The sequence below is a fragment of the Aethalodelphis obliquidens genome, unplaced genomic scaffold (assembly GCF_003676395.1).
Source record: "Aethalodelphis obliquidens isolate GAN/ISIS:26980383/991018 unplaced genomic scaffold, ASM367639v1 scaffold93, whole genome shotgun sequence".
Classification (NCBI taxonomy): domain Eukaryota; kingdom Metazoa; phylum Chordata; class Mammalia; order Artiodactyla; family Delphinidae; genus Aethalodelphis; species Aethalodelphis obliquidens.
The window spans coordinates 4,586,634-4,609,599 of record NW_020838037.1 but is presented as its reverse complement, the minus strand read 5'-3'; the positions used below and the strand labels follow the sequence as shown (position 1 = coordinate 4,609,599).

The window sequence follows — 22,966 nt, the reverse complement described above, 5'->3', positions numbered from 1 at the left end:
CTGTTTTAACTTTCAGGTCACTTATGTGTTCTTCTGCCTCAGTTATTCTGCTATTGATTCCTTCTAGAGAATTTTTAATTTCATTTTTTGTGTTGTTCATCATTGTTTGTTTGCTCTTTAGTTCTTCTAGGTCCTTGTTAAATGTTTCTTGTATTTTCTCCATTCTATTTCCAGGATTTTGGATCATCTTTACTATCATTACTCTGAATTCTTTTTCAGTTAGACTGCCTATTTCCTCTTCATTTGTTTGGTCTGGTGGGTTTTTACATTGCTCCTTCATCTGTTGTGTATTTCTCTGTCTTCTCATTTTCTTAACTTACTGTGTTTGGGGTCTCCTTTTCGCAGGCTGCAGGTTCGTAGTTCCTGTTGTTTTTGGTGTCTGCCTCCAGTGGGTAAGGTTGGTTCTGTGGGTTGTGTAGGTTTCCTGGGGGAGGGGACTGGTGCCTGTGTTCTGGTGGATGAGGCTGGATCTTGTCTTTCTGGTGGGCAGGACCACGTCTTTTGGTGTGTTTTGGGTTGTCTGTAACCTTATTATGATTTTAGGCTGCCTCTCTGGTAACACGTGGGGTTGTGTTCCTCTCTTGCTAGTTGTTTGGCATAGGGTGCTGTAGCTTGCTGGTTGTTTAGTGGAGCTGGGCCTTCGCGTTGAGATGGAGATCTCTGAGAGAGCTTTTGCCGTTTGATATTATGGGTGGGGCCGGGAGGTCTCTGGTGGACCCATGTCCTGAACTCAGCTCTCGCACCTCAGATGCTCAGGCTTGACACCTGGCTGGAACAGCAAGACTCTGTCAGCCACATGACTCAGAAGAAAAGGGAGAAAAAAAAGAAAGAAAGAAAAAAATTAAATTGAAAAGTAAAAAATATTATTAAAAACAAAAAAATAAAAAAGTAATAAAAAAAAGAGAGAGCAACCAATCCAAAAAACAAATCCACCAATGATAACAAGCAGTAAAATGTATACTAAAAAAAAAAAAAAAAGCCACACAGAACCCTAAGACAAATGATAGAAGCAAAGCTATACAGACAAAATTACACAAAGAAGCATATCCATACATAGTCACAAAAGGAGAAAAAGGAAAAATATTTATATATGTATAAAAAGGAAGAATTCAACCAAATCAGTAAGTAAATCTGCCAGTGATAATAAGCTCTAAATACTAAAGTAAGATAAACATAAAACCAGAAACAAATTATATGCAGAAAGCAAACCCCAAGTCTGCAGTTACTCCCAAAGTCCACTGCCTCAGTTTTGGGATGTTTCATTGTATATTCAGGTTTTCCAAAGATGCAGGGTACGTCAAGTTGACTGTGGAGTTTTAATCCGCTGCTCCTGAGGCTTCATGGAGAGATTTCCCTTTTTCTTCTTTGTTCGCCCAGCTTCTGGGGTTCAGCTTTGGATTTGGCCCTGCCTCTGCTTGTAGGTCGCCTGAGGGCATCTGTTCCCTGCCCAGACGGGACAGGATTAAAGCAGCAGCGTATTAGGGGTCTATGGCTTACTCAAGCCAGGGGGAGGTAGGGGTACGGAATGCGGGTTGAACCTACAGCGGCAGAGGTCAGCATTTTGTTGCAACAGCCTGAGGCATGCCATGTGTTCTCCTGGGGAAGTTGTTCCTGGATCACAGGACCCTGGCAGTGGTGGGCTGCACAGGCTGCCGGGAGGGGAGGTGTGGATAGTGACCTGTGCTTGCACGCAGGCTTCTTGGTGGCGGCAGCAGCAACCTTAGTGTCTCATGCCCATCTCTGGTGTCTGCGCTGATAGCCACGGTTTGCGCCTGTCTCTGGAGCTCATTTACATGGTGCTCTGAATCCCGTCTCCTTGCACACTACGAAACAATGGTGTCTTGCCTCTTACGCAGTTCCAGACATTTTACCGGACTGCCTCCCGTCTAGCTGAGGCGCACTAGCCCCCTGCCGGACCCAAGTCCCCTCCCTGGGATCTGACCTCTGAAACCCGAATCTCCACTCCCAGCCCCCACCTGTCCCTGTGGGTGAGCAGACAAGCCTCTCAGACTGGTGAGTGCTGGTCGGCACTGATCCTCTGTGCGGGAATCTCTCCACTTTGCCCTCCGCACCATTGTTGCTGCACTCTCCTCCATGACTCTGAAGCTTCCCCCCCACCACCCCCTGTCTCCACCAGTGAAGGGGCTTCCTAGTGCGTGGAAATTTTTCCGACTTCACAGCTCCCTCCCACTGGTGCAGGTCCCATCCCTATTCTTTTGTCTCTGTTTTTTCTTTTTTCTTTTGCCCTACCCAGGTACATGGGGAGTTTTTTGCCTTTTAGAAAGTCTGAGGTCTTCTACCAGCGTTCAGTAGGTGTTCTGTAGGAGTTGTTCCACATGTAGATGTATTTCTGATGTATTTGTGGGGAGGAAGGTGATCTCCACGTCTTACTCCCCCGCCATCTTGAAGCTCTGCCGTGAATTAGTCTTTAAGCAAAATATCTCTATATGAATGGATTTTAGACAAAGCATCCTATTCCTCTTTTAGTTAGGAAAAGGTAGTGGTAAAAATGAGTTGTGGAAAATTTAGTACTGTTTAGAGCCTTGTTTGGACTTACCTTTACCAAGACAGTCCTCTTAGGATTTGACACTGTCAGCTATTTATTTGTGTTTGAGATTCTCTCTTATTTCAACTTTGTTAAAGTGTTGTCTCTTGTTTTTGTTCATTTGTTTTGATTTTGTTTTTGTTTTTGTTTTAAGCAGTTAGATTCCTGCCTTTGCTGGATCCTCCTCATCTGCTTATCCAATAATGTCGATTGCCCCCTCAGTATTCTCTTCCTCAGCTCCTTTCTCTGCAGATATTCTAGGAATTCTCATCCAGTCTTAAGAATATCACCCAAATGATGATGCTGACCAGAGCTATGTTTCTAATCTGCTGACTTTTAAATTCATATTTGTAACTATACCTTAGATATTAGCATTCAGCTGTCTCCGGAACTCAAATACATGTCTAAATTAACTTATTTTCTTTTCTCATATGAAATCTCTTTTATTTCCTATGTCTCATAAGGCATCTTTCTTATAGGCATCAAAACTAAAAATATGTGGATTATCTTAGACTCCTTCTATTAATTTGTATCCCTTTGCAAATATCCCTCATAGTTGTCTTCCCTCCTTAATTCTCTTCTTTTTCTTTTTTCACCTGAATTCTCCTGACTTGTCTTTCTCCTATCTGATCCTTTAATTAGTTGATTCTTATTTGTCAGCTGAATTATCTTTCTAAAACCCAGTCTCATTACATCACTCACTGCTCTGTTTAAACACTTTCAGTGGCTCATTATTACCGCAGGTTAAAACTGAAGCTACTTTGCATGGCATGGGAAGACTTTCAAATCTTCCTCCTTCCAGTCAATTCTGTGTTTCTCTTTTCATTATTCCTATTTTGGTACTCTTTCTGCTCAGGCTTATGCATTAGCCACACTATGCTTCTAATTAAAGAGTCTCCATGCTTAATTTTTGTTTTTTACCTTTGCTCATACTCTGTGTATCTAAATCATGTTTTTCAAAGTGATGCTAATTCACAGTGTTTATTAGAATTATTAGGAAATTTCAATGACAAAATATATTCTTCTTTACAGATATGTTGGGATTTTATACATTGTTTTAATATCACAGCAAGGTCTGAGGTCTTGTTGGTATTTTTACATTTCGACAATTTTGTTCAGACATGTTATTACTTTAAACCATTAAATGATTTTTTCTATAGTCAGAACTTCAATTTGTGAAGCTATCAATATTTTTTTTCTATCTTAGAACATATCCATATGTTGCTCTCTCTCTCCTTTTTTTTCCAGGTTACAGAGATAACAGAGGAATTAGCTACTCTTCCTAAAAGAGCTCAGCTAGCTGCTGCATTTATTACATATCTTTCTGCTGCTCCTGAGGGTCTGAGAAAAACCTGTTTGGTAGAATGGACCAAGTCAGCTGGTCTTGAAAGTTTGTATTTAGTTATTCATAAATTTGAAATTTCAGTATACTAAAAAGCACATCTTTTGATTTTTGTCATTTTACTTTTTTTTAAATGGGGAAAATTTTCTGTAAGTTAAAGGATACCATAGCTACTTTAGATTTGCTAAATTCTACAGATGTTCTGAGAATCGCTTTATTATAATGACTCTTCTACCCATAAAATCTCTTTTTGAAACTGACACCACTGAATTATTTTGGTGTTGTATGAATGCAGTTAAACATTTTATTAATTTTTACACTAATTTTGTATGGTAAGATGAGATGTAGGAATTCCAAAATTCTTTGTGAATTTTGTGGTTTTCGCAAATTATTATAGTTGTGAAACATTCATTTGATAGAAGAAATATAATTTGAGTTTCATTCCTTTGCACTTTTTAAAACTTTTTTTCTCTTTAGTTTCTGATTCTAAATGCAGAAGAACGGATTGTGTATTAAGAATGATCATGGGACTTTTGTTTGAGTATATTATAAACAATTTTATTCCCTTTCTTTTATCAAGCATAAGATTATTGTAGCAAAGTATTATTGATATCTTAATTTTTCAGAATTTGATCTGAGGAGGTTTCTTTGTACTGAAAGTGAACAGTTAATTTGGAAAAGTGAAGGCCTACCATCAGATGACCTTTCCATAGAAAATGCTCTTGTTATCTTGCAGGTAATTAATCTACTTTAATCTTCTCATTAGAAATGTTTTTTTTTGAAGCTTGCTCCATGAACTACCTTCTTCAAATCCTTAGGCTTTCACAGTTAGTCTTAGTTAAGTAAAAGTAAAAAATATTTTGCTAATAAAAATCCATTTGTGATTCAGGTAGCATCTCTAAAATTTTCAGTGTAATTTATTTTTTACCTTAATACAAAAGTATAAATAAAAATGGTATCATTTTGATGGCAAAATATTTTAAATTGAACTTCCTGATAATAATAGAAATGTTTTAGGGGTACTTGATTCATTTGGTTATATAGTTCTTTCATCTAGAGTATATTTTAAAAATAAGAATTTTATACTTTTATTTTATTTTGTTTTACAAAGTTATGGAAAGTGAAGATGGATGAGTTTTGGGTTATAAGTTAAAGATAACCATGTGCATATTTTGGAAAATTGTTCTTTTACATAGTATATGTTTCCAAAAAATAATTATTTAAAGTTGAAACAATTATACCTTAATTAGCAGTGAGTGTGAAAACCAAATTCAAAATCTTGTATACAAGCAAATCATTTCTTTGTATGAAGTTTGATTTTTTTTACCATTACTTTAGTTTACCTTTCTGATACAGGATTTGGAAGATAACATTTCTCCCTTGAAAATATGTTTTGTTTTTTCTGTTCTTTTTATCTCAACAGTTTATACTCTATATTACCAGTTTTTTCTTTCCTCTCTACAACCCTTCTCTCTGTCCACACACCATTTCTTTATCTCATAACTCCACATCTCAAAGAAAATATAAACATTAAATGCTTCTCCTTAGGTAGTGTAAGCTGTATTATTATATGATTCATATTGTGAGTATGAATTGTGGTCCCTGTTCATTCCTGGATAACTTATTCTGTTTGATTTGACCTGTTAATCAGCTGACTATGCTTTGACTCTATACATTGGTGTCTTACTAGCATAGAAGTCGTTGAACAAAGATTACACAATTTTGCCTTCTTTTAATTTGATTTGGCTTAAACTTTAATTTATTTTTTAAACATTTTTATTATTATTTTTCACACTAGAATTACAAATCTGGAACTCTAAATGTGTATGTAAATAAATTCATTACAACCTAGTACTTTTTATCATATTTGTTATTCCTTTCCCAAGGTTTCATAGTCACTCCTTTTTTCAGTACTCCAAGAAAGCAATTGTTTGCAGATTAAAAAAAAAAATACTAGTTTAAGAATTTTTCTTTTTTATTCCATAACAAATCAGAGGCTTTTAGGAAAAATATATCACAATAATTTTTATTTTTTACTGTTAATAGTAATTGAAAATATTTACTTTTGTATTCTGAATTAAATTGTCTTTCATGATGAATTTGGGGGATATTGTCTTTGAAATTAATTTTAATGACAAGCTTAGTTTACTTTGTATTTAATATTGCCAAGTTTCTTACAGACACATATGCATTTATATGACAAAACAAAACCATTTGCACAAACTTGTTAGAGTAATTAGTCATTTTGTTGAAATGAATTTTCCATTATGGTTAACATTTTATCTTAATTCTAAGGTGGACTAGATTTAGAATAAACTGTTGTAGTTGCGTGTGTGGTTGGATACAACAAGTCTATAACATCTACTCATTAACATTACCATGTGATATGAAGTTAGATGTCTAAATATGTACAAATTGGGTTTCTGGGAGTCTTCCCTGAGAAAAAAATGACTAGGTGTGATGAATTAAATGTATTTTTGATTCAGAGATATAGCATGTCTCCTCATTAACTACAATAAAGTTTTTCAGAGATTCAGTGCGGGATTTCCCAGATTCAAGGGCTATAGTCGCTCAATCCCTTATTGGTGCTAAGGATAGCCTTTTATGTCCAAAATTATTCCTTGTCTTACAACAAAAGATGCTTGGAATTCTCATATTTGTTTTAAGCTAACTGTTGAAGAACATGTGTTATCTGGGTGAGGAAATAGTCAAATAATTATCTGCCACAGAAAGCTCATATGACCTATGTCCTTGAGGAGCAGGGGAAAATCTTGACCGTGATGTCCTGGATTGCTTGGACTATGATTTACACCTGTTCTCCTGATGTAATTATTAATAATTTTTTCTTTACTCTCAAACGTGTCCTTGTTTGGAAGATAATTGTATGATCTTTGTAATATTGTGGAACTCAGGGGATAAATGGAGAGTATGAGACACTATGGAGAGGTGTGAGTGAAAGCATCCAGAAAGAAGATGGAAAATATGATTAATTTAAATTTCACAGTCTTGTAAATTTTTCTTGGTTTAAATTTCACAGTATTATAAATTTTTCTTGTGAAGATGTACTAGGTATGTTTTTTTTATTGTTTATGGACAGTTCAGTGTCAAATTAGTTTTCTTTATACCACTCAATTTCTGAGATTTTTTTTTTCCTTTCCTGCCATTTAGTGTATGCTGAGGAAATGCAAACTAATTTGCTATTAGTCTAAAGAACATAAAATTGTAAAGGTAAATTGCATAGGGAAAACATTTTTTCATTAAATCCCAAATGCATAACAATAATCAACACTTAAATGTACTTACTATGTTTTTCATATATTATTATTTAAGAATTAATACAAGTAAAGCACTTAAACTCTTAACTCATTTAATTTTCAAATCAACCCTATTTAGTAGGTACATGTATTATCCCTTTTTGTAGATAAGGAAGTTGAGATACAAAAGGATTAAGTTTCTTGTTCAGGGTCACAGAGCTGTCAAGAGGTAGAGCCAAGATTCAAACAGTGCCATCTAGGCAGTCTATGCTGTAAGGCTGCCTCTCCAAGATATGTGTTTTTCTGTATATGTTTTAACTTATTTATTTTATGTTATTCCTGTTAATATAATTCTCCTTATCTTATCAAAAGATGAGCTTTAGTTTTATTTACAAAATGTTTCTACTCTTATCCCACTTGTGGTTATTAAAAATAAAAATAAAATTATAGAGTTTTATAGATGTTTTAAAAATAGTCTTTTTCTTATTGGATGAAAGTCAAAAAGTGCAAACTTCCAGTTATAAGATAAATAAGCACTAAGGATGTTATGTACAACATGATAAATATAATTAACACTGCTGTATGTTATATATGAAAGTTGCTTAGAGAGCAAATCCTAAGAATTCTCATGACAAGGAAAAATAAATTTTTTTCTATTTCTCTAATTTTGTACCTGTATGAGATGATGGACGTTCCCTAAACTTACTGTGATAATCATTTCATGATGTATGTAAGTCAGATCATTATGCTATACACCTTAACTTACACAGTGTTGTGTGTCAGTTATATCAGTAAAACTGGAAGAAAAAAAATAATCGCTTTCAAAAATGTCCACTACCTAATCATTTTTTTTTTGCCAATAGATATCATGTGTCTCTAGCCTTTGACCTCTGTTTTGAGCTCTGTTGTTCTAATTTCCTGTTAGATATTGTTACCTGGAGCTTTGTAGGTAGCTCAAGCTCTGTCTTTAATCATTTTTTAAAAAAACTTTTAGTCAAGAATCTTTTAGTGGCCAACTTTAGTACTTTTTTCTTTTTCCTTAAAAAAAGCAACTTATGCTTTTAAATAACTGAGGTGTTCAGAAGATTGGGACTAGCTTCAGGATTCGAATGGTGTTACCAGGACATCTCTCTCCCTCTCCATCTTAAGAGATGGATTTATTCTTGGATAGGTTCTTTCTACCCTGTGTTAAGGATAGACATTGGCGACTCCAGGTTTACCATTATCACAATTTATGTTCTCAGACTAAAGATATCTCTTCCCTTCCTTTCCAGTATTTGTTACTTCCCCAGAAAGATTCTGATTGGTTAGTTTGGGTCACCTGCTCATCTCTTGTGTGCAGTGCTAGATGATTGATTATCCCATGAGAAATGCATTGAGTGGGGCATGCATGCTAGGCAAAGGTAGCTATGTACTTTAATAATTGTTTCTCTTTCTCACCCACTCCCTATAACCTGCTTCTCTTTTATTTCCTAACACTGGAGATGTCACAGTCTTGGTCCAGTAATGCAAACTGCAAATCTGCAACTCATTCTTACTATGTCTCTTTACTTTTACATTCAGTTAGTTATTCAGCAAGCCTTGTCAAATCTACTTCTCAAATGTGTCATGAATTCATTCTCTTCTAACCACATCTACTGCCAGTGGCTTCACTTAGGCCTTCATCATGTTGTACCTGGATAAATACATTATTATAGCAGTTGGTCCCCTGCCCCTGTATCAGTTCCTTTATTTTGGAGTGATCCTCCTAAAATGTTAATCTGATCATCACAGTTCCTTGATTAATATATTTCAGTGACTACCCACTACCTGCAGTATAAAAATTTCATTATCCTTAAACATGGCATAAAATGCTCTTCATGATCAGAAAGACCTCTGATTACTCCTGCCATTTTATATGCATCATCTTTGTCTATACTTTTTATTCCAACTATGCCAAACTACTGGTAGTTTTCCAGATACTCCCAGCTTTTCATTCTTCTCTCAATCAGGCTGTTGTTTTGGCCTAATTTGCTTTTTTTACTTCTTTGCCTGGCCAAGTCCTATTTTTTTTGACCTAGTTTGACTTGAATTGCTTCCTAGCAGCTTCTCCTAACTCTGCCTGTGATCCACCTATAGAATTTTGTGTCCTTTTTGATTGAAAAAATTTTCGTTTTTTTGCTTCTTTATTAGATTTGTGACCAATGAAGGTAAGGGAATGTATCTTATTAATTTTTGTATCTCTCGTGTTGTCTTATTATAATCATTAATCAACATATGGTAGATGAATGATTAGCATGAATGAATGAAAGCTCACTATTTTTAGATCTACTATAATTTGTTAAATGTAGAATTTTACCACATTTAATCATGGAACACAGACCTAAAATATACCTCAGAGGTCTTCTCTAAATCTCTGGAGAAGTATAAATAAGATGAACACAAACTTGTAAGTATTCTTTGAAATTCTTTTTTTTTTTTTTTTTTTTTTTGCGATACGCGGGCCTCTCACTGTTATGGCCTCTCCCATTGCGGAGCACAGGCTCCGGACGCGCAGGCTCAGCGGCCATGGCTCACGGGCCTAGCCGCTCCGTGGCATGTGGGATCTTCCCGGACCGGGGCACGAACCCGTGTCCCATGCATCGGCAGGGGGACTCTCAAACACTGCGCCACAAGCGAAGCCCTTCTTTGAAATTCTTAAGCATATATTCTATGCTAAAAACATGATTTTTTGAAACATTATCTTATTCTCTTTTTAACTGCATCAGATCATTGGTTTGAAATCATGGGTAAGAACTTTTTTAAAATTTAAAATAGTTATTTTTGTGGTTAGGCAAAATCTAGTTTACTTGTGGAATGTTTGCTATTGAATGCTAGCATAAAATGAGATCTAAAACCTAGGTGTAATACTTCGGTAATACTTAAGAAGCTATTTGCTAGCCATATTATTTTGCTATTTCTGGATGCCTCCAGAAATAGATGCTGGGGGAAGATCATACAGTGGGGTAGCACTGTGGAGCTGTGGTGGGAGTGGTCCATTCTGGGTGCAGGTAAAAAGAGGCCGCATTGTCTAGAGAGAGTTTTAAAACAATAATAAAGCTGTTTTAAAGTCAGTCAGCTCTTTATTATCACCATGTGCTGGCAATTTTAAACAGCATTTCTGATAAAATGCTGTTAATCCCCAGGGCATGTGATTCCCACCATCCCTCTCCCTCTTGGTATGCCACTAAGATAACATCCATGTTCTTATTAGATCTACCCCAGTTCTAAGTCTTCACTTCACTGTGACTTTCATGTGTTATTTTATCCCTATAGCACACAACTGCATTACATTTTTCAAATAAATGTGAAAATTTAAGAAAAATAAGGTCAGCTGTTATTTAAATCTAATTTGCTAGGTAACAATGACTGTTAGATGGTTTAAAATTTATTTAAATATATTTACATCTATTTAAATTGATCAGATGTATAAATGTATAATTGGCTTCCTTTAATTTGCTAAATGGCATTGTATGTATAGGGCACAATGCCAGGTTTCTAATTTTCTGTTTCAGAGTTTAATTAGTGCAAGGCGTTCTGTAATGAGTTTAGTTCCTAGTTTGTTAGATCTTAACCTATCATCTTATGTAATTTTCTCTTCTAGGATACTCCTTTTGTAATATTAACTATGTAGTACTTTAGAGAAATTAGTCTTGAAATAGAAATAATTTTATTGCTAATTATTTCAACGATACTTTTATGATTAGCTCATACTTCTCTTGTAAGGCCTCTATGGTTTATTCAACCAAAGAATATCTAAAGTTAGGGAATGACTTGGCTGTGTATTTTAAAACCAAAAAGAGAGGTACAAATGGCATCAACTTAGGACTAGAACTCCTGCTTACTGTATTGTTAATATACATTTTATGTGTTATTGTGTAGTAAATAAGACTATATTCACTTTACTGTGGTTAAATTTAATTACCTAGTATTAATTACTGGTAAAATTGATTAATGTAACCTCTGGTGCCGCTAAAAACTGTACCCTTATTTCCTCATTGTAGTTGTATATTTGTGTTCTCTAAAGCCTGAGAGAAAAACTCACTCATTAATTGATTAATAATTTTTAGGAAATTATTTTCATTTAATGAAAGCTTATAATCTTTATTTTTTTTTAATTAGAGTCGAGTTTGCCCATTTCTTGTAGACCCTTCTTCCCAAGCTACAGAATGGTTAAAGACACATTTGAAAGACTCACATTTGGAAGTTATTAACCAGCAGGTGTGTATTACTTATAATTTAGATACCAACTAGTAATGGTATCTTGTGGTGAAAAGAACTATAATCAGAAAACATAGATTCAAAACTGAGTCTTATAACTTACCTGGTATGGGTCCTGGGAAGGAAATGTAGCTTTCTTAGCTTTAGTCTTCTAATTTGTAAAAAGGAATAAGAATATTTGTTTGATTGCTTCTATATGCAAGGTGTTGATCTAAGCCCTGGGAATTTATAAGTGAGTAGTTCCTGCCCTCATGGAGATGAAAATTAAGTAATTACTTACACTAAACAAATAAGCATTTACACTAAATTATGATTAAAGACAAGTATAGGATGCTATAGAAGTAAGTTACTTAGTTTGGAGAATTAGGAAAACCTCCTTGACTTTTTAATTTCCTGTTCCTGTAACTCATCAATGAGCATCTTTGTTGTGTACAAAGATTTGACAGTTGGTCAATGAAATGTAACCATCGTGTTTTGTGTAGTGACTTTTCACTGTCATGTTTATCTCACCAAAGAAATTATTTTTGGTCAGTTTTTTTTTTTTTTATCGGGGAAGGCCTAGTGTATGATTAATTTTTGTAGATATGCTTCAGGTGCTTGAAAAATTAACTCTTTAAAATGTTCTTCACTTACAAAATGGGGATATCTAACTCACTTGTGTTTAAGAATAATTGTAATATCTTTATATAATATATAAAATATTTAATGCCACTTATGGTTGTAGTAGGAGATCTTAATAATTATTATCCAAATATTTAAAATTTTTTTAACCACAGTTGGAGGCTTAGAGTGGTATTTAAAATGACTCTTTACCTAGCCAGAAAGCCTAAAAATTCTTGAATGGTTATAGAATTTTATCTAAAGGTTCTTTTTACAGTAATTAGAACTATCACATCAAGGTAAGTTTACTAGAATTCATCGTCTTGTCTTTCTTCTTCCATTCAATGTGATATTGAATACAACCAAAGTAGTTGTTTTCTTTTTTTTTTTTTTTTTCTCCCATGGTACGTGGGCCTCTCACTGTTGTGGCCTCTCCTGTTGCGGAGCACAGGCTCCGGACGCACAGTCTCAGTGGCCATGGCTCACGGGCCCAGCCGCTCCGTGGCATGTGGAATCTTCCTGGACTGGGGCACGAACCCATGTCCCCTGCATTGGCAAGCGGACTCTCAACCACTACGCCACCAGGGAAGCCCCCAAAGTAGTTTTTATTAATACTTGGATGAGTAACTTATTGCATGTAGAATTTGAAAATTTCTGCATCAATTTGAAATCATAGTAGAAAATTTTAAAAGGCTTTTTTATTGTTAATGTAAAAATCCTTTTTTTCTAATATGTCTATTTAAATTATTTATGAATTTATTTGATAATTTATTCAACTAAATTGACTCATCACCAAGTACTTATAACTGGAAAAGCAATCATGAATAATTTGTATTGTTAACATACATATTAATTTTAACATATTTGTGTTATTGCTGTTAATAGCTTCATTCATTATCTGTAAGGACTTTTGTAAATCTAAGGTAATAAAGGAATTCATATGTATTCTTATTTATTCTCTTAGGATAGTAACTTTATCACAGCTCTTGAGTTGGCAGTACGTTTTGGGAAAACCCTTATTATACAAGAAATGGATGGTATAGAACCTGTTCTTTATCCATTATTGAGACGAGATCTGGTTGCTCAAGGTAAATGAATATTTGACAGTTTCCAGAGAGTAACTACTTTTTAAATCCAAAATAATTAACTTCATTAACTAACTTTGACATTTTTGGTCTTTTCAGTGAATCTAAAGAGAGGAAAACTTTTTGGGGACTGTATTATAGTAATGTCATCAGAATATAATAGTAACAGCAAGTAAAAAACTTAAAGTGCCTTTGTAAAAGAGGCACCATGTTAGGGTCTCCCACACCATTCCCAGGAACAATATTTTACCAGGAAGACTCAAGGGATTCAGCACTCCTGGCTTAGATTTATTGCAGGGAAAGGTTGCAAAGCAAAGTCAGTAAAGAGAAAAGGCACATAGGGTGAAGTCAGGAGTCAAGAACCTAGGTGCAAGCTTCCAAGAGTCTTCTTTCATTGGAGTCACACAGAATGTGCTAATTCCCCCAGGGCTGAGTTGTGACAACACGTATGAAAGTTGTCTACCAAGGAAGCTTATTAGAGACTCAGTGTCCAGAGTTTTTATTGGGGCTTATTATGTAAGCACACTCTGTCTAGCAGGTAGCAAAATTCCAGACTCCCCAAAGGAAGGCAGGTGTTCAGCGTAAACCGTATTGTTTGAACAAATAGCTTAAGCACAGTGAGCCACTCTTACCTATTCTGGGAATGGTGAGAACCTTAACAAAATCCAAATTCCCATACAATGGTTATGGGCCAACCTTGCAAGCAGGCCTCTCTAAGGATACTGGTCTTAGGACTGTTATGTTACCTCCTTTCTGTGCAGGTACCTAACCCAGACTTTGATATTAGAAAAGTTATGTAAGAGCTTGTTGTGCAAAATGTCATAGACATGTACTTATATATAAGTACATACACTTACTTACACCACACACTTTGCTAGCACCACAAAGTTTAGAAAATTGGAGTTACTGGGGGCAAAGCAGAGAAATAGCAAAGAATGTACTATTTACTGATCACCTGTTATCCCACAAATAGGTATGCTTAGCCTAGCAGTGATTGATATGTTATGGAAAGAACCCTAGTAGTGGGATTGTTGCCGATATAACCTGGACTTACTTCCTGGGGTTCAGTCTCTGGTCTCAGTCTGTTCTTTCCTGGAGCTAATTCAGATCTGTTGAGCTACCTCTTGCTATGCTATCTTAAAGGGGGTGGAAATGAACCTTTAGGATCATCTGGATTTGACTCCCTTTAGTCTGTATGCTGACCCTTGAGCGCTCTTTAAATATATCTCGATGAGCTCTTATTGGTATTAGGTTTTAGCCATATCTGCTGCATTTTCTGAGAATGGAGTTTGACAAGGTCCCCTAAAATTGGATCTGGTAAAAAATGATAATATTCTACATCATGATTTGTTCACACAGTGAAACACTATTCCAGATAGTTGTTCAGGGCTGTTTGGGTCAATTTGTTAATTTCTGTTCACTTCATTGAGAAAAAGAGCGTTACCTCTGCCCCTACCTTACTTTTTCCACCTTCAGTCCAGAGTCGCATATGTTCACGTCACATCAGTTGAAGTCTGTTATCCCCTTTGAGTATACTTCAGATTGTCCTTTTCTGCAGTTTTGAGTTCCTCATGAATAGCCATTTGTCGTCATACATTTCCTGTGGGGACAGAGGATGGTTGTCCTAGAAAGACGTAAAACAAAGCCTGTGTCCAAGTTCATTTACGTCCCAGTGTTCTTAATCTAAGCAACACGAACTGCTTTCTACATAGTGATGTCAAAACAGGCACAAGTAATAGGAATAGAATGTACTTCTCCTCCTCAAATTTATGCAGTTCAAAAATCCCCTCAAATATGTATTGATCAAAAAGAAGAGCAAGGTACAATTCTTCGTCAAAGTCTCATTGTTTTAAATTTTCTGTTTCCTGTGTTCCTAGTAGCTCAGCCAAGGCAGAAGTTAGATGTAGAAGTTTGCAACTGTCAAATAGCTGAAGACTGCTTGACCAGCTATCTATGTAGAAGTTGCTGGAGGAGAGGCTAGTGTAGTTGGCAAATAGTTTAAGTTTTACTAGCAATAGATGCCAAAATTATTTTTATTAATCATTCTAATCCTTTACAGTTATTTCATTTCCATCTGGGGCTTGAGTATGTATTCGAGAGTTATAGTAGAGATGATAGCTAAACATTCTTGATTGGCTCTTTTAGACCAAATTCTTCACTTTAGGCACGACTGCTTCATACAGGCATATGTATGTGCAACATAAAGATTAACCTTGTGATTAATTGCTGTATCTGTTTCTAGAGGGTGGTTCTCCATATAGGTATGTCTTTGGTAGCCCAGTTGAGTCTAGGCAGCTTAATGGCCTGAACACAGCTAGACCAGTGGTTCTCTAATGGTAGTGATTTTGTCCCCCAGGGGACATTTGGCAATGACTGGAGACATTTTTGGTTGTAACAACTTGGTGCGTCTATTCCAAGGATATCTTTAAAATGTACAGGGCATCTCCTCATAACAAATAATTTTCCAGTACAATTTGTCAGTAGTACTGAGGTTGAGAAACCCTAAGCTAGCTCACCAGTTCTGACCCATGAATCTCTGTACTGGTATATTTCAGTTATTTTCAGGGTGACATGCTTTATAGCCAAGAGCACTACTTGAAGCCAGTTCATTGTACAGAATATTCCATGCTATAGGTTGCCAAAAGTTTTACCTATGGATAGTGGATGGCTGTAGCATTCCATTGGATTTTCTTATCTGTGAGATTTTTTTGTAGACATCTGTAATTCTGTGCATCTGAAAGATATAGGGCTCAAAGACAAGGATTGGTTTACAACTGCTTGGATTACTTCCAGAGTTGGCACTTGCAGCTTTTACAGGAGCTGCCATTCAAACTTAGCCACATGTTTGTTGACCAGATAAATTATTAGGTTGTACTAAAATCTTCAGGTGTGGAATATGCTGCTTCTAGTAAAGTGAAGAAGGTATTCAGTTGTTGATTTTCTTTCTTTGTATATAGTGGCTATAAAGCCAGCAGTTTATTCTTAATAGGCTGTGGGATATTTCCTTGAGCAATGTTGATTTGATTATTTTTGTGGCCGGGTTTTTTGTTTATCTTCATGTAAGTCCCATCATCTTTAGTTAGTTAAGCTTGAAAGGTTTACAATACAATGTGAGCAATTTTATCAGTGGAGACCATTACCAAGATGTTACCTATATGATGGAATGTTTGTACCCATATGGCAGTTCACATGGTACTTGGATTTCTCTAATTCAGATGATAATATATTTCTGAAGAGTTTGGACCTGTTAAGGTATACTGCATATAAGAGATGAACTGATTTTCATCTTCTTCCCAGGGGAATGTAAAAAAGAAATCATTAATAATCATTAGCAGTGTTCAAGTATCTGCTGTGAGCAAAATATTTTTAATCATCGCTGTGTCAAGCATTGTGGAAGCAGTGGTGGCCACTTCCTGGTTTAAGTTTCATGGTCATAATAAACGTTCAAACAATTTTTATTTTGAAATCCAGACAGATAAAATTGTGTAGCACTCTTGCCTGGTGTAAAAAGAATAACTTTCTTTTTCACTTCCTAACATGATGCATTTCTTTTAACTATAAGTATTGGCCGGATTTGGGTACACTTTATAGGCAGATCTTGCCTGTATCTTTGGCTAATTGTTAAAGAAGTCATCAAGGCATCACAATAAACAAAGCCAATTAATGTATCTGTACATACAGGTGCTCCAAATCTATTAGATATGTTAACCAAAAAAATCGAAACAAAATATACTCAATCCTGATCCAGGCTCAGAAACCAAAATAATAGCCATGTAAGTTGAGGCTTCCCCTGGAAAGAGAATGTGAGACCAAATCTTGTACTTGTGCCTAATCATTCTGTTTCCACAGTTCTCTAAAGTACAGTACAGATTTTGTGCCCAGGAGAAAAATGTAGTCAAAATTAACTCCATCGTAGGTTAACTCCAATGTAAATTAAGACTTTATACAGCTAAGACTGTGTTGGACTTTTATAGTTCTACATGTAATATTTTCTAAGAGTAGTGTAAGGGACTTATGTCCAAGGGTCTTTTTATACAATAAAACATTTATTTTGAAATATTTTTAAAAATGTTATATCAGAATAATGCATTGATGGGTTACACAATCAAATAGTATAGGATGGCAAGAGTGTTCTTTCCCTCCCCTCTTCATGACTAGTCTTACAAGAGAAAATCAGTTACTTCTTAATTTTCACTTTTTATTGAGATACACTTACAATTGTATAGCTTAATGATTTTTACAAATGGAATACACTTCTGTAAGCACCCAGATCAAGATACAGAACTTTTTCAGCATTCCAAACTCCTTTGTTTACCACTGTCCCCCACAAGGATAACCACATTCCTGCCTTATAACAGATAAGTTTTACTTGTATTTGTACATTGCATAAATGAGGAAGAAAAAAGCAGCACCTGACTACTATGGGCTGGAAGCTGGCCAGGCTCTACAGCTTGACCATGGTGCTCTCCTGTTGAACATAAACCATTTCACAGAACACCATCAACAGGCAGGTCACTCTGTGACCATAAGCATGTCAGCGCACAAAAACGAGGACACTTCCATGCCACAAAGATAACTAAACATCCTCTTCTCCCTGCTCTTATGAGTGACTTCTGCTTTTTTACCCATATAGCTTAGTCTGACACCATTTCTGACACCTCCTAGATATCAACAAAATTATTGATACAAATCAGAATTGTCTGGTCTTTCTGATAGCATCCATTCCCCAGCAAAACCGCACTTTCTTTGAACCATTCTGAAATCACCCAGTGTTAAGTCCATCTTCTATAAAAAGCATCTCTGAATACCTTTTTACTGAGACAAGGTGCAGTTTCCCATGGTGATCTATCTTTCATTGTAAGTTGCCGGTATACCCGAGCTGAGACCCTTTAAACTGAGTTTATGTTTTAACTAATTAGTTAACTGAATAATTTTTAATTGAAGTATAGTTGATTTACAAAACTATATTAGTTTCAGGTGTACACATAGTGATTAAATGTTTTTATGGATTATACTTCGCTTAAATTTATTAAAAAACAGTGGCTGTATTTCCCTGTGCTATACAGCAGCTGTCCCCAACCTTTTTGGCACCAGGGACTGGTTTCATGGAAGACAGTTTTTCCACAGATAGGGTGTAGGGGATGGTTCAGGTGGTACCAGTCCGCGGCCCAGGGGTTGGGGACCCCTGTTGTACAGTATATCCTTGTTGCTTATTTATTTTATACATAGTAGTTTGTATCTCTTAATACCATACCCCTGTCTTCCCCTTCTCCCCTTCTCTCTCCCCACTGGTAAGCACTAGTTTGATTTCTGTTAGTCTGTTTGTTTTGTTATATACTTTGACTTCTTTTATTTTTTAGATTCCACATATAAGTGGCAATATAGAGTATTTGTCTTTCTCTGTCTGACTTATTTCACTAAGCATAATACCCTCTAGGTTCATCCATGTTACTGAAAATTGCAGAATTTCTTTCTTTTTATGACTGAGTAATATTTCATTGTGTGTATATGTATATATTTTCAATATATATTAATATATATATATGGTATATACATATATACCACATCTGTTTTATCCATTCATCTATTAATGGACACTTAGGTTGCTTCTGTATCTTGGCTATTGTAAATAATGCTGCTATGAACATTGGAGTACATATACTTTTCAAATTAGTGTTTTTGTTTACCTTGGAAGTTTACCCAGCAGTAAAATTGCTGGATCATATGGTAGTTCTATATTTAGTTTTTGGAGTAGCCTCCATACTGTTTTCCACAGTGACTGTACCAATTTACATTCCCACCAACAGTGTACTAGGGTTCCCTTTTCTCTACATCCTCGCCACCATTTGTTATTTGTGGTCTTTTAAATGATATCCATGCTGCCAGACGTGAGGTGATAGCTCATTGTGGTTTTGATTGTATTTCTCTGACGATAACAGTGTTTAGCATTTTTTCATGTGCCTGTTGGCCATCTGCATCTCTTCTTTGGAAAATGTCTGTTCAGGTCTCCTGCCCAATTTTTAATCGGGTTGTTTGCTTTTTGATGTTGAGTTATATGAGCTGTTTATATATTTTGGATATTAATCCCTTATTGATCATATCATTTGCAAATATTTTCTCCTGTTCAGTAGTTGTCTTTTTGTGTTGTCAATGGTTTCCTTTGCTGTGTAAAAGCTTTTAGGTTTGATTAGGTCTCATTTGTTTATTTTTGCTTTTTTTCCTTTTGCCTGTGGAGGCAGATCCAAAAAATACTGCTATGACTTATCTAAAAGAGTATTCTGCCTTCTCTTTTAGGAGTTTTATTTTTTTAGATCTTAAATTTAATCTGTTTTGCATTTACTTTATATATGGTGTGATAAAATGTCCTAATTTTATTCTTTTACATGTAGCTGTCCAGTTTTTCCAGCATCGCTTATTGAAGAGACTGTCTTTCCTCCATTGTGTATTCTTGACACATTTGTTGTAGATTAATTGACCATAAGTGCATGGGTTTCTTTCTAGGCTCTCTATTTTGTTCCATTGAACTGTGTGGCTGATTTTCTGCCAGTATCATGCTATTTTGATTACTTTCTAGTATATTCTGAAGACTGGGAGCATAATACCTCCAGCTTTGTTCTTTTTTCTCAAGATTACTTTAGAAATTTGGGATCTTTTGTTGTTCCATATAAATTTTAGGATTATTTGTTCTAGTTGTGTGAAAAATGTCATGGATATTTTTTAAAAATTTATTTAATTTATTTATTTTTGGCTGTGTTGGGTCTTTGTTTCTGTGCGAGGGCTTTCTCTAGTTGCGGCAAGCGGGGGCCACTCTTCATCACGGTGTGCGGGCCTCTCACTATCGCGCCCTCTCTTGTTGTGGAGCGCAGGCTCAGTAGCTGTGGCTCACGGGCCTAGTTGCTCCGCGGCATGTGGGATCTTCCCAGACCAGGGCTTGAACCCGTGTCCCCTGCATTGGCAGGCAGATTCTCAACCACTGCGCCACCAGGGAAGCCCTGCCATGGGTATTTTGATAGAGATTGCATTGAATCTTTAGATTGCTTTGGGTGCTATGGATATTTTAACAATATGAATTCTTCCAATTGAAGACATTGGAATATCATTCCATTTCTTTGTATCAGCTGCAGTTTCCTTCTTAAATGTTTTATAGTTTTCAGAGTAGGATTTTCACATCCTTTGTTAAGTTTATTCCTCAGTGTTTTATTCTTTTTAATGTGATTTTAAACAGGATTGTTTTCTTGCTTTCTCTTTCTCATAGTTCATTGTTAGTGTATAGAAAAGCAACAGATTTCTGTATGTTAATCTTGTGTCCTTCAACTTTACTGAATTCATTTATTAGTTCTAACAGTTTTTTGGTGGAGACTTTAGGGTTTTGTTTATATAGTTTTTTGTCATCTGCAGATAGTAGCAGTTTTACTTTTCCCTTCCAATTTGGATACTCTTTATTTCTTTTTCTTGTCTGAATACTGTATCTGGGACTTCCAATACTATGTTGAATAGAATTGGTGAGATGGGCATCCTTCTCTTATTGCTGATTTGAGAGGAAAGGCTTTCTTTTCACCTTTTCACCATTGAGTATGATGTTAGCCATGGGTTTGTCATAAACGGCCTTTATTATGTTTAGATATGCTCCCTGTAAACCCACTTTGATGAGAGTTTTTATCACGAATGGATGTTGAATTTTGTCAAGTGCTTTTTTTGTGTTTATTGAGATGATCATGTTATTTTTATTCTTTCTTTTGTTAATGTGATGTATCATTGATTGATTTGCGAGTATTGACCCTTGCATCCCTGGAATAAATCCCACTTGATGATGGCATATGATCCTTTTTATTTTTTATTGAGTTTGGTTTGCTAATATTTTGTTGAGGATTTTTTCATCTATATTCATCAGAGATATTAGCCCTTAATTTTCTTTTGTTGTAGTGTCTTTGTCTGGTTTTGTTATCCAGGTAATGGTGGCCTCATAGAATGAATTTGGGAGTGTTCCATCCTTTTCACTTTTTTGGAATACTTTGAGAAGGATAGGCATTAACTCTTCTTTATGTGTTTGGTAGAATTCCCTTGTGAAGCCAGAGGGTCCTGGATTTGCTGGGAGGTTTTTTGTTACAAATTCAATTTCACTGTTAGTAATTGGTATGTTCAGATGGTCCCTTTCTTCCTTGTCAGGTTATATGTTTCTAGAAATGTGTCCATTTCTTCTGGGTTGTCTATTTTGTTGGCATATAACTGTTCATAGTATTCTTTTATTATTTTTTATATTTCTGTGATAATGGCTGTAATTTCTCCTCTTGCATTTCTTCTCTTGTTTATTTGCATTTTCTCTCTTTTGATGAGCCTGGCTAAAGGTTTATTTATTTTGTTTGTCTTTTCAAAAAACAAGCTCTTGCTTTCATTGACCTTTTCTATTGTTTTTTTTGTCTCTAATTTTATTTCTTTAATTTTATTTCCTTTCTAATATTTATTATTTCTTTCCTTCTGCTGACTTTGGACTTTATTTGTTCTTCATTTCCTAATTCCTTTAGATGATAGGTTAGGTTGTTTATTTGAGATTTTTCTTATTTCTTGAGGTGGGCTTGCATTGCTGTAAACTTCTCTCTTAGAACTGCTTTTGCTGCATCCCATAGATTTTGGAAAGTTGTGTTTCCGTTATCTTTTGTCTCAATGTATTTCCTGTTTTCCTCTTTAATTTCTTCACTGGCCCATTGGTTTTTCAGTAGCATGTTGTTTATTCCTCACATATTTGTGCTTTTCCCAGTTTTCTTCCTGTAACTGATTTCTAGTTTCATACTGTTGTGGTCAGAAAAAATGCCTGATATAATTTCTGTCTTCTTAAATTTGTTGAGACTTGTTTTGTGTCTTAGCACATTGTCAATCCTGGAGAACATTTCATGTGCAGTTAAAAAGAATGTGTATTCTGCTCTTTTGGGGTAGAATGTCCTGTAGATATCTATTAAGTCCAACTGGCCTGTGGTGTCATTTAAGACCCTGTTTCCTTATTGATTTTCTCTCTGGATGATCTGTCCACTAATGTAAGTGGTATGTTAAAGGCTCCTCCTATTCTGTTATTGTCAATTTCTCCCTTTATGTCTCTTAGTATTTGCTTTATATATTTAGGTGTTCCTGTATTAGGTGCATACACGTTAACAAGTGTAACATCCTGTACTTGTGTTGATCCTTTTATTATTACATGATGCTCTTCTTTGTCATAGACTTTGTTTTAAAGTCTACTTTGTCTGATATGAGTATTGTTACCTCTACTTTCTTGTTATTTCCATTTCCGTGAAATCTCTTTTCCATCCCTTCACTTTCAGTTAGTGTGTCTTTAGCTCTGAAGTCAGTCTCTTGTAAGCAGCACATAGATGGGTCTTTTTAATTAATTAATTAATTAATTTTCTGGGTTTTTTTTTAACATCTTTATTGGAGTATAATTGCTTTGCCATGGTGTGTTAATTTCTGCTTTATAACAGAGTGAATCAGTTATACATATACATATGTCCCCATATCTCTTCCCTCTTGCATCTCCCTCCCTCCCACCCTCCCTATCCCACCCCTCTTGGTGGTCACAAAGCACTGAGCTGATCTCCCTGTGCTATGCGGCTGCTTCCCACTAGCTAGCTATCTTACGTTTGGTAGTGTATATATGTCCATGCCGCTCTCTCTCTTTGTCCCAGCTTACCCTTCCCCCTCCCCGTATCCTCAAGTCCATTCTCTAGTAGGTCTGCATCTTTATTCCTGTCTTGCCCTTAGGTTCTTCTGACCATTTTTTATTTTTTTAGATTCCATATATATGTGTTAGCATAAGGTATTTGTTTTTCTCTTTCTGACTTACTTCACTCTGTATGACAGACTCTAGGTCCATCCACCTCACTACAAATAACTCAGTTTCATTCCTTTTTCTGGC

The 22,966-nt window shown here is 35.6% G+C and overlaps 1 protein-coding gene across 1 annotated transcript in view; it reads left to right on the top strand.

Moving 5' to 3' along the window:
• DYNC2H1 (dynein cytoplasmic 2 heavy chain 1) overlaps window positions 1-22,966 on the top strand; it is a 373,792-nt gene that overhangs the window by 144,706 nt on the left and 206,120 nt on the right. The window contains exons 62-65 of the mRNA XM_027095669.1: window positions 3,794-3,935; window positions 4,514-4,623; window positions 11,282-11,380; window positions 12,945-13,068. Coding sequence (XP_026951470.1) covers window positions 3,794-3,935; window positions 4,514-4,623; window positions 11,282-11,380; window positions 12,945-13,068 — 475 coding nt within the window. The remainder of the gene's footprint in view (window positions 1-3,793; window positions 3,936-4,513; window positions 4,624-11,281; window positions 11,381-12,944; window positions 13,069-22,966) is intronic.